At 37.2% G+C, this 13,326-nt stretch overlaps 1 protein-coding gene across 1 annotated transcript; it reads right to left on the reverse strand.

Annotated features, from left to right (window-relative positions):
- Nucleotides 1-595: 595 nt before the first annotated feature.
- Nucleotides 596-8,439, reverse strand: LOC129283600 (trichohyalin-like). The gene is made up of 3 exons (XM_064108889.1): nucleotides 8,033-8,439; nucleotides 6,104-6,528; nucleotides 596-2,622 (listed from the first exon to the last, which is right to left on the reverse strand). Exons 1-3 carry the CDS (start codon nucleotides 8,437-8,439, stop codon nucleotides 2,555-2,557), a joined length of 900 nt encoding a protein of 299 aa, XP_063964959.1. The 3' UTR covers nucleotides 596-2,554.
- Between the last annotated feature and the right edge of the window lie 4,887 nt (nucleotides 8,440-13,326).

The raw sequence follows: 13,326 nt of genomic DNA on the forward strand, positions 1-13,326 counted from the left end.
CGAATGCCAGTGACGTTCTAATAAATTTAATTCAATATTTTTACATCTCATGGTTCATTCAAGTTTGTCCTTTTCAAATCTGTGAAAGTTAAAATCTTGTCAAATTCAAACCAAACAAAAATAACCAAAGGAGGACATCATCGACTCTCTCATTTTTATGTCAGTGAATAGTGAAAAATAAGCGAAATTTAAAACTGTCCTAAGTGTATTTTACATCTGACTTTGATAATTTTTTTAAGGTTTTGCCTGCTTCACCTTTCTCCATTGATTTAAATCGTTTGTCTGAGGTGGACATTTAAAACAAACCAAATATCCGAATGAAAATAAACTCATACACCTCTCCCAGAATGTTGCAGCTTCTGATCTACATTTGGGGATAAAAAAGGCAGCCAAACAGCATTTAGAAAATAAATACCTTTATTTCTCAAGAGATGTATCATATACCTCGGCAATGAGTTTGATCACATTCTCATTATATACAACACAAATGATTTTAAAAAGACATAGCATTCTGTATAAAAAAAAACACACAAACCAAATAATGATCTAAAAAATCAAATGTAATATGCAGCTTTTTTTGCAATAACCCGTTTCACTCTAGTTACATACTGAATGTGATATCAATAAATAATTTTATATATTGAGGGTGATACTTTGAAAGGTACAGTGTACAAACCATGAATCTCTTCTTCCTTGTATCACATATTTCAGGGGGAAACTCTTGTTATAGCTTTATGCACACTCTCATAAACATTTTTCTTTGAGATGTCTATTTCACTTTAGGCACAGAATACTTCAAATGTTCAATGAGTTGAGAATGATGACAGGGCAACACCTCACGTTTCGAGCAATATTTTTAAAACTTCATGACACTTTTCATGAATTTGTTCTAGTGTTTATTTCCGCAACAAACAAAAGGAAATGATTTCTTTCACTTTAGGCATTGAAATATATTTCTAAAAGTAAATCAATCATAAACATTGTACAGTAAACAAACTGATATCAAAGCCAAATCATCTTTGTCAGGTGTATGGGAATCAAATAAAATAAGCTCCGGTTATCATGTCACATGCGTAAACATATTAGCTTGTGCATTCTGCACTCTTACTTAGTAACTACCTGTAATGAATAGTGAAACCGCCAGATAGAAGTTTACAAGCAAGTAATGAAGCATGACATATTTTTATCTATATTTTTGTCCATTACTAAAAAAGTAGACATATCTTTCCAAATGACTAAAATAATTATCTAAAATAAATATATATAAGCATAAATACATATAAGTTACCAAGTAAAAATAAAATTGCACACATTCTAACGGCAAGTACTGTTCGTTCAACACATCTCTTTGGTAAAATGTTAAGCATAATGAAATATCTGGGTCACGCTGAGAAGGACTTTACAAAGTCATACACACACAGTGAAATAGATATTTTTATTATAGGGGAATGAAAACGTTGAAACAAATAGGCTTGTGTCGAAACAGAAAAATCAAAGAATAAGAACATAGAAGGTTTGAGAAAAATCGGACAAATAGTGAGAAAAATACGAGCATTTGAATGTTGCAATCACTAATGCTATGGAGATCCTCCCATTGGCAATTCGACAAGGATGTGTGATGTCATATGTGAACAACTTTCCCTTCGATGGACAATAAAATACCCTCAAAATGTCTCTTTTTGCTTTTTCTCATGGTGATACAAACTCTTTATCCATGATGTATTCTTTAAAAATCTGTATTACATGCACTCCACATGATCTACTGATAGATGTGATAAAAGAGGCAGTAGTGAAATATATACCGGGAGATATACTAGAGTAATGGGGAGAGTTGTTCACGAGTGACAACACACATATTTGTTGCATTGCCAATTTGAGGATCTCCATAGCATTAGTGATCACAATATTCAAATGCTCATAACTTTGTCATTATTTGTCCGATTTTTCTATAACTTTCGTTGATCTGTTTCTTTGATTTTTCTGTTTTCACTCGAGCTATCTTGTTCCAAAGGTTTCATTCTCCTTTAAATGAATTTGGCAAGTAACTAAAGTTTATACACAATCATTAGCCTCATCTTGACAGGCAGATGCACCTAAATAAATCAAATTTGCTGATATACTTCTCTTTATTGAAAGACATATACAAAAAAAATAGATCTTGCATCTTCAGAAAAAAAATGTTATGCTAAAAACTTTTCAAGTTTAAACATCTAACCAGCTATCTGTCCAACGGTCACTCCAAACTATTTTTTTGTATCGGCTATAGACTTCAGAAGAGTCAACATCATTGTCTGCATGTTTTGGTTGTGTTGTTGTTGCTGCTGCTGTTGTTGTTGTTGCTGCTGTTGTTGTTGGATGAGTTGTTGTTGCTGCTGTAGCATTTGCTGTTGCATTGCTTGAAATTGTCTGTCACGTTTCTCCTCTTCTTCTTTTCGTTTAGCTTCTTCCTCCCGTCTCCTTTGTGCTTTTTCCTCCCGTCTTATGTTGTCATCCTCAAGTCTCCTCTCCATCTCCTCCCTTTTCAATGCTCGATCTATCTCCATTTTCCGTTCTATCAATGATAGGGTACTTCGGCCTGTGTTCCTTTGAGACCGTAATCCCGTGCTCCATTCACCTTGGTGTCTGAAATGGAAATATTGTAATACGTTGTGCCAGTAGCGTACCGTGACCCGGAGGAGACAAAGCGTTGGGGGGGGGGGGCAATGCATTGTCTGTGAACAATGCTGTGTCCCCCAATGCTTTGTCTCCTCCGGGTCACGGTCCGCCACTGAGTTGTGCACAAAGGGAAGTGTTAAAAATATATTGAAATCTAAATAATGTTTCTCTCATTTCAAAATCACATCTAATTGTTTTCGATGAAAAACAGTGTTTTGGCCTAAATGGTTGGCATATTTACAATATCTCGCCCTATAACAATTGTGGGATGATCACCCCCTCCCCCTGTACAGCTCTAACACTACGCTAATATACAAATATACAATGACACTCGAGGATCTGGCTAAAACTATTCGTATCGAAGGAACATCACATAGTACTATTCTCCCGAGGGCCATCGGCCCGAGGGAGAATAGTACTATGTGATGTTCCTGAGTGCGAATAGTTTTAGCCTGTTCCGAGAATGGGTCATTGTATATTTGTTTTATATCCCTTCCACTCATACCATTTCACAGCGAAACGATTTTTGATAAGTCGATATAGAACAATCGTTGAGAAGTTGAGAAAATAAGTCTTGCCGTATGGATCGTCTGTTCAGCGAGCGCACCTGGTTAGTGCAGCTCGCCCAAAGTTTCCCGTGGCATGCAGTGGAGAGTGCCGTACAGGCTGAGCAGCGCTCTGCTCGCATCGCGCCGCACAGCTCGCGAATCGCGAGGTAGGGGGGGGGTAAAAAAAAACGTATAGTTCACTTTTTCCCTAGGAAAAAAATGGACTATGCGTGACGTCAGCAAGGAAAATGAACTATTTCACGGCAAACGTTTTTCGTAGTAAAACTATTCTCTTTATCCCTGTGTACACTCTGAATACAACAATCTTAAGTAAGGGATATAATATGATTCTTTTCCCCTCAGAATATAACGTCGCGGCGCCCCATGCAATGACATGACCAAAATGGCTGAAAAATTGAACTTAAGTACAAAGTAAATGGCATTCGTCTGATTGCTTAATATTACATTTTTTTTCTGTATATATAATTGACATTCATCAATTGGTTTGGCTAATTTTACTGATACATTGTCTAATCCTAAGGACACAACTCAGCTCCGGTCAAAAATTAGGTGCCAAGTTTTAAAACCTAACCTTATGGTAAGATTGATAGTAAAATACAGGATGCACTTGTTGCAGCCTACTTTTTTGATGTCATAGATGAGGAAGAGTTCGTCCACCTGGCCGATATCAATGCACCAGTCAATCCTGACATACAATATAGGCATGCATTTCAATTAGATGATCTGAACGACGATGAATGCATGAGTTTTTTCAGGTAAAATTCTTGAACCTTTTCCTACTGCTACCTAACATACGCAGCTCTATGATCTCTATCGCCCTACATGCCATGCATGTCTAGTATGATAAAGATAAGACGTTAAGATTGAGATGATTTTTTCTGTTAATTTGTAGATATATCACGTATTAGCACGACATTTAATTAAGATGCCAATATAGACCAAGGTAAGAACAGATATATGATAGATAACGAACAAGGCTATAGGGGAAATATGATAAGTCAAGGTGGAATGAACATGTTTACTAACAGTGCGGTAAAGTACATCAGAAGCGTAATGAACATAGGTATTTAGAATCTACACATGAAATCAACATGAGCAGCTTCGCACACTGTGGTACGCAGGGTTGTTGCACTTGCTTAAGTAATTGACACGCTGTATGATCATGATGATGGATACCGTGTTTACACTTAATCGGCATTTGAATCGGCTCGCGGTTCTGAACCGCGAGCCGATGCAGCATCGGCTTTTTCATAGCGTGTAAACGCGAGTAACTTGCATCGGCTCGCGGTTCAGAACCGGCAATTTGCACCACCAAAGTAGTAGGTTCTGAACCGCGAGCCGATGCAGAATCGGCTTTTTTACTACGTGTAAACAGAAAGCCGATTCTGCATCGGCAATTTGTGCGCATTTCATTTACTTTACCATTGTGACGTAATTCTCGCTACCCCAAATAGCAATTTCGCCGAGATCCGGGAAAAATCCCTGTATTGCGCATTGCATTATGGGATAGCTTTTCGGTATTACAATTTCCTGATCGGAAGTCCAATGCACTGTTTTGCCATTCAGATCAACAGTGCCGCCATGCACAACAACACAACGTGGCTTTCGGTCGGAAAGTTCGTGATCACAACCTTCTCTTTCACATTTTCACGTGAAATATATTTTTTATTTATAATTCAAATGGAATCGAAACTGACCAAATTAGATAAAAAGTATTATAATCTGTACATATTACGCTGATTGGCATCGATTTCAGCGTGGTGGACTCAGTATCGCGAACCTCGCGCGAGCATGACTCTGAACCGGAAGTGGTGATGACGACCCGACGGAGTGAAAATTATCTCGTCTCGCGCATTATGAGATGTTTGTTCCTATTTGGGGTAGCGAGAATTGTAAGCGCACTGATCCAGCGTTGTCTTTATTATGACGTATATTGTTGGTGTGCGTATCATTTCAGGTTTTTGCATCGGCTCGCGGTTCTGAACCGCGAGCTGTAACAACGTGTAAACGCAAACCAAAAGCCGATTCTGCATCGGCTTTTGGTTCTGAACCAAAAGCCGATTAAGTGTAAACACGGTAATAATAGGTTTAAGCCGGGGTTTAAGATATAACATGTATTTCTTGAAAAAGAATTAAATTGTACTCAGATGGCTGAGTGAAAGCATAAATGAATTGGCAGTAAAATTAAGCCTCAAGCCCATCAAGTTAGCCTTCATGAGTTTTTCTTCTTTTTTTTCCCCCAGGAGGAACTAAGTTACATGTAATTGGGCATCATGTCATGATTTGGCTTAATATACCAAAGGGTTTATTTTCATTTGGTCCAATGCCAATTCATTTAATTGTCAACTCATCTATCATTTGGTCTAATATCCACATGGTCTAATTATCATTTCGTCCACTCACCATTACGTCTAATAACCAGTTGGTCCAATAGCAATTTAAGTCCATATTCCATTTGGTCTAATTAGACTTATGGGGTGTTGCAAGAAACTTGCGATCAAATGCAAGTCTATTTTCGTTCCCCAAATCAATCATATGCCGTGCAATTAATTGCTAATCTGCTCCATGAAACAAGGAGTGTAATATGATATTTGCTATAGTTGAAAATGATCAATCAATTGTAAAATTGCAACAGAATATTTGTGATTGCAAATATTTTCTTGCTACACACCGTAAGTGATAATCGGGCAAAATGAATGAAAATAAAACAGATATTAGACCAATAACTGGTTATCAGACGAAGTGATGGTTTCGGGACCAAATTGTTATTGGACCAAATGGTTGCTAGAAATGGTGGACAGACTGGCATTAGACTAAATGAAGGTAAACCATGTGGTGAGCGGAAGAGTTGGCAGTAGACCAATTGGCAATTTGCATACCAGAGCAAGCATGCTGATGGGCGCTGTCTGTCCAACGGTCACTCCAAACTATTTTTTTTTGTATCGTAGACTTTAGAAGAGCCAACATCATTGTCTGCATGTTTTGGTTGTGTTGTTGTTGCTGCTGCTGTTGTTGTTGTTGCTGCTGTTGTTGTTGGATGAGTTGTTGTTGCTGCTGTAGCATTTGCTGTTGCATTGCTTGAAATTGTCTGTCACGTTTCTCCTCTTCTTCTTTTCGTTTAGCTTCTTCCTCCCGTCTCCTTTGTGCTTTTTCCTCCCGTCTTATGTTGTCATCCTCAAGTCTCCTCTCCATCTCCTCCCTTTTCAATGCTCGATCTATCTCCATTTTCCGTTCTATCAATGATAGGGTACTTCGGCCTGTGTTCCTTTGAGACCGTAATCCCGTGCTCCATTCACCTTGGTGTCTGAAATGGAAATATTGTAATAAGTTGTGCCAGTAGCGTACCGTGACCCGGAGGAGACAAAGCATTGGGGGGGGGGGGGGCACTGCATTGTCTGTGAACAATGCTGTGTCCCCCAATGCTTTGTCTCCTCCGGGTCACGGTCCGCCACTGAGTTGTGCACAAAGGGAAGTGTTAAAAATATATTGAAATCTAAATAATGTTTCTCTCATTTCAAAATCACATCTAATTGTTTTCGATGAAAAACAGTGTTTTGGCCTACATGGTTGGCATATCCACAATATCTCGCCCTATAACAATTGTGGGATGATCACCCCCTCCCCCTGTACAGCTCTAACACTACGCTAATATGATTCTTTTCCCCTCAGAATATAACGTCGCGGCGCCCCATGCAATGACATGACCAAAATTGCTGAAAAATTGAACTTAAGTACAAAGTAAATGGCATTCGTCTGATTGCTTAATATTACATCTTTTTTCTGTATATATAATTGACATTCATCAATTGGTTTGGCTAATTTTACTAATACATTGTCTAACCCTAAGGACACAACTCAGCTCCGGTCAAAAATTAGGTGCCAAGTTTTAAAACCTAACCTTATGGTAAGATTGATAGTAAAATACACAAAACAATTGGAATCATAGCAGAAAAACATTATAATTAATTTGTATTCAATGAGAACATTTGTCACAGCATATTGATTAACTTGCCAACTTTTTTTTTTGGGGGGGGGGCGGGGGACAGTTGTCTCAAGTGTTGTGTTAGCATCCATGACGAAAACCTCTGCAAAAATGGAAATTTCAATACAAATATTAGTGTCTTATATACTACAATAATGGTAAAAAATATTATAATCAAGAGTTAATTGAAATCAATAGACAGTCGGATATAAAAAGGGATGAGGGTGGGGTGTACATGAAAGAATCATGGAATTAATAATGAATATTAATTTTCACCCTAAAGATAGACATTGAACGTAAAACACAAATAAGCACTGCTTTAGAAATGTAGAATGACGTGAAGATGATGATTGACCCCTCCACATTCTTAGTTGAATGTTTTCAGCTATGGTAAACGGTCAGTAATGTGAACTATACTCGAGTATGATTGAACATTAAAATATTACAAAGTGTAGCAGTCACTGAATGCATTTTAACCATTTAAAATTTGAATGATATTTCAATGCCATATCATGGTATTTTCAGGCAAATAAAACAGACCACTCGATCAGTCATATCTTCATTTTGATTTGATATAGCGATTTAATTATTTGCTTTACATATTTGTGTCGAGGCAAAACACATAGAGATTCTATCTACATTAATTTCTGATGTCAAATCGGTAGCTTTATCAATAAAACACATTTTTAGTTTATGTCCTTCACATCACAATCTTGTAATGAAGTGTAGGCCTATAGTCACCTGCTCTTTTGGAGGGGTTAACAAAACTAAAATCAGGTCTTAATTTCATTTTGAACAGAAATATTGGCATAAAATGTCAGAATACCTCTTTCTTGTTTCTCCAAACGTCTCACAAGCTCGTTTCCGGAGCTCAGCTCCAGCTTCTTTCTTCTTCTCTTCATCATTCCTTTCTTTAGGAGCAAACTCAATATCCTCCTCCTCTTGTATCATTTCCTCTATCGCCTGTCTGTTCCTCCTTTCTTCATCAGTTTCATTTATGGCAATGCCACTGGCAGCTCTCTCTTGCCTGTTTCGCATTTTTACTTGGTTTTTCAATAGATTCATTTTATCTCTTACCGCGCGGGCGTCGACTCTAAATCCCCTCTGCTGCATGTGTTCTGCAACCTCCTGCCACGCCTTTCCGCGTTGACTGGTTTTGCTCTTGTACTGGAACGGTTTTACAACAATCATCTCCCCGATCAAAATGTTGCAACTCTTGGCGTCCCACGTCATACTGTTCCGGATGAAAAGAACAAAAGGTGAAAAGGTAATTTGATACATAAATAGTGTAGGCCTACATATGTAGCTATTTTTTAATATTAGAAAATGTTCATACATTATGATTGAAAACATATAATCCTGCATTAAAATAACCAAATCTGTTCAAACTGTCTCTCACAAGACCATCAGAAGGTAAAATGAGTATCTCTGTTTAATACACCATACATCGGATATTCATAAAACATGATGACCTTAAAACGTGCCTCTTCCTATCCACATAAAACTTCTTTACGAACATGTTCATTGTCCCTTTTAATCTTAGACTGACTTTATTTAACAAACGTACTTTCCCCTTTTCGTATCAAAAAGCTTCCTCTATTTAACAGCTCTTTTGATGCCCGTAGCATCGGTTTAACTGATATAGTTTTTTGTTTTTTGTTTACACCAATTCTGTTTATTGCCGCCATTTCGCTCCTTTTTTCTTACACCGAATTCCTCTTACATGTATGCCTCTGATTTTTACCTCTGATTAAATGCACTGTGCCTATTTTGATAAAACCCAATTTTCTTTTCTAGCCTGTGAAATTCTTTCAGTCCCTTAATTTTTGCATTGTCAATAGAATAATCTTCATTGATCTTGCCATTCAAATGCCCATAAATCACTTTATTCCTTCTCGAACTTCAATCAAAATTTATGTTAATCTTATTCTTTCATTTCCCTGCTCTCTCACAAGCTAAACTGTCCCTGGGGTTTGTCCATTTGTAACACAATCCCATGAAAAAAGGTTTCATTAAAAAATGTCATTAATTGACAAATTAAATTTTCATACCGGTTTGTAGTTTTTGAAGGCGTTGCCTGTTTTCCAGTGTCATCGCTTCCTCCTTCGGGGGATTGAGGCCTGCTGGCTGAAGTAGTCTAAAAAAAAAATAGAAAATTTTCAACATCAATGAAAAAAATAATTAAAAACTGTTACAATAAGACAATGATTGCGTGACTTTGTTGTGTTGTTTCATTTGAAAGCCGCAAGATGACAGGCAAATTGAATTGAATGTACTAATTTTCCTTTGTAGGAAATTCCTTTTACATCAGGTTTACAACGTTACAAATACGTATGCACATATACAGACTGATAGCTGGCGATAGAGACGCATGCTTGATTGATAAAGGTCGGCCAAAAGGGTGGGGTTCCTCATGACCTCACACAATTTTTTTTTCGGGTAGGGGTGAAAGACCATTAATCATTAGTTCAAACTGATGGAGCAAGCTCTGCAGAGCTGCCCATTAGGGAAATTTTATATTATTGAAGCTAAAATTGAAATTCATACATGTTTTGTGGTATTCTTTTGGTTATGTAACATTTTCTCTTAGATACTTCTAAAGGGACACGGACATCTGACCCTTACTGCCCATACCCCCCCCCCCCTTCTTGGCAAAATGACATGGACATCGTCTGAAGTACTGTGAGCCTAATTGAATTTAAGCCAAAATGTAAAATATTCCAAATTTTTATTGAATACATAATTTGTCTAACTGTAATATATAGGCCTACATGTAGATCTAGTGAGTTGGCCGGGTACTTGGCGTTATGTAACTTTTGAAAAAGTGCTTAACTAAAAACAAGTATTATTATATATCTTTTATTATTCGTCCTTTATTGTATAAGGACTGGTAAAAATAGCCCCCCCCCCCCTCCCCCCCCCAAAAAAAAAGATAATAACAATGAATAAACACAAAAAATGCAAATTCGTTACTTAAAGTAGTCTGGGACAGCACATGCCAGTAAAACACCACCATCTTTTCGCTTTGAAAAAAAGAAAAGAAAAAATGATTTGGAACAACAAACAAACCTAACCTCCTGCCAGTGTGTGACAAGCTACTAGCTCGGCATGGATCGGAGCAGATTGTCAGTGGTGCAAACAATCTCACGTGGTAAACAGTTTCTCCACCAAATAATCACAAAATCGGCGGGAAAATAATTTTTATAATTATATTATGGATTATGAGATTGCTGATTTGGAGATGTAATTGGAGGAACAAGTTATTGAGGTTTCATTAATAGATCTATAGTTGTTTCAGCTTTCGCTTTGATTCTTGGTATGATGCCGCGATGTTTCATCTAAATTTTAAGTTAGACTATATGTGTTTTACTTTGAAATTGTATTCATTTCTATAAAATTCTTTTTTTTTTTTCAAAAATATATTAAAAAACTCTAAAAACATGATTTTTTTTAGATGATTGGATTTGTTTTGTTTGCTTAAAGTTTGATTTTTTTTCTTCTTTCTTTCTTTTCTATCCTTCATTGTTCATCCTTCTATCCTTCCTGATTGCCCTTTTTGGTCCATCTTTCTTCATTTCCTAGATTTCTTTCTTGACCCTTTCTCTTTCTCTCTGTGTTCATTTTCTATCTTTCCTTCTATATTGAATATCCGTTTTAATTTTCTTCATTCTTTAGTTCCTTAAACTTGTCTTTGCTTCCTTCTCCATTCCTCTCCCTTTTCTTTTCGTTCTTTCTCTTCCAATATTTTTTCTTTTTTCATTCTTTCCTCCCTTTCTTTCTTCCTTTCATTCTTTGTTTCATTTTCCCTTTTTATTCTTCCCCTTATTCTTTCTTTTCCTTCCTTCCTAATTCCTTTCTGTTTTTCTTCTTTGTTTCTTTCTTTTAAAGAAGGACACATTTTTCTTTCCTTCATTCTTTCTTTCCTCCTCCTTTTTTCTTACTTTTTTTCCTTTCTCTTCTTTAGTTTGTCTTTGAGCTTCAAACATTTGTTCATCTTCCCTTCCTTTTTTTCTTTCTTTATTCATTTCAAAGAATAATGGATACATATTTTTTTTATCTTTTATTCTTTCTTTCATCCACATTTTACTTCAATTTTCTTTTAATTTTCTCTCTTCATCTTTTTTTTTTTTTTTTCTTCTCGATTCATCTCTTTTCTTGCGTGTTTTCTTTCTCTCATTCATTCTTTCGTTCACCCTCCCTTCCAATTTGTTTTACTTTTTTTCACAAGTCTAACTCTGTGTAGCCTTCTTTGTTTGTCGATTGTCCCGTATTTCATTTTGTGAAATCTCGTAACCCTGCTAGCAATTGCAGCCAAAAAAGTTTACATTATTCAAGATACCACATAGACCATAGAATCTCGATTAGAACCCTAGTTTAATGAAATAAAAGGACAGAGAAAAATGACACTATACTAAGTATGATGGCACCTTGTTACTTAATAAACAATAGAGGCATAGACCTATGATTAGATCTAAACCTTTTGAAATGTCATTTGAAGCACTTTTATGGCTGATTAGAGTAAAACCTCTAACATGCATGCTTAAGTACAACTACAGTGCGTAATACAGGGAGCCAAGATACTCTGGTAAATTTCGTGTGTACATTTTCATGCCTATATGTGAAATGTACACATGGAATACACCGCAGTATGGAAAGCCATCGCTGCCACAATTCGTATTGCTATACGTATAGTCAATTTCTTGTACGTACAGGCATTTTTACTGTACGTACAGAAATTGTCCAATCAGAAGGTATGGAAAGCCATCGCTGCCACAATTCGTATTGCTATACGTATAGTCAATTTCTTGTACGTACAGGCATTTTTACTGTACGTACAGAAATTGTCCAATCAGAAGGCCCCTTTTTAGTATACGTACAGCGAGTTAACGCTGTACGTATACTAGTAAACTCTATACGTATACAAGTTAACTCTTGTACGTATACGAGTGAACTCTTGTACGTATACGAGTTAACTCTGTACGTATACGAGTATAACTCTGTACGTATACGAGTTAACGCTGTACGTATACGAGTTTACTCTGTACGTATACTAGTGAACTCTTGTACGTACAGAGAATTGGCCAATCAGCTGCCGTCTTGCATAGTGATCATGCATGGAGCTCGGAAAATAGCTCGGAGAACAATAACACGTGTTTCAATTGGAGTTGTGATTGTAATTGTGAGCATACTGATTCTAGCGCGCGCGCGATATGTAGTCGTAAATCCCTGTAAAGTCGTAGCGGAGGTGGGACTTTACTGTTAAAAACTTGATATTTGTAGTTGTACGACCAGGAGAAATGGCTGAGCGATATCTTCGGCGATGTCGGTCGGTAATTCGTGACTGCTGTAGGCTGATGGCGACAGACAATATCAACAATGACACCGTCCAGTTTGTCAGGAACAGGTAACTATACCCTAACGGTAGCATACTTACGGTACTTATTACCACTCATTCAAACCTAACTCGGTCAGAGAGCTCCCGCCCGCGAAGCGGGTGGGAGCCTAGTCTTGACGACGCAATGATGATGATTTTTAAAATAATTATGATGAAGAAGTATACAAATAATGCATGCAGCCGAGTGCGTTAGTGGAAATGCAGAGCACGCGAGGTTTCTTTAGATAGGAGTCGCACTGTGCACGAGCCGCTTGCGGCGAGTGCCCAGTGTGCTCCATCTGAAGAAACCGAGCTTTCTCTGCATTTACTTTTACGCACGACAGAGCAAGTGCATTATTTGTTTTATAAAATAGCAACACAGAAACATTTTTTTTTAAAGTTACAGTACAGTTTTGTTGGACTTCTACCGCACTGGTTTGCTCGAGCGTGCAATGTCAATTTTCGTTGCACACCTTTTGCACTACCGTGCAGTGCACAAAAAAAGTTGGATGTCATGTGACGCGTATTGACCAATCGTGATGCTTGAAATAATACAGCTATTTTATAATATATTTCATTATTTTAAAAATCATCATCATTACGTCCTCAAGACTAGCGGGAGCCCAGGACTAGGTCTAGGAGCTCACCGTGTATTCACCCATACTCACGGGATTAGGGTAGTCTTGAGGACGCAATGATGATGTTTTGTTTATATACTGTCATATAGGCTTATAGGCCTACTTCTT

Source organism: Lytechinus pictus, chromosome 13, assembly GCF_037042905.1.
Source record: "Lytechinus pictus isolate F3 Inbred chromosome 13, Lp3.0, whole genome shotgun sequence".
Classification (NCBI taxonomy): Eukaryota; Metazoa; Echinodermata; class Echinoidea; order Temnopleuroida; family Toxopneustidae; genus Lytechinus; species Lytechinus pictus.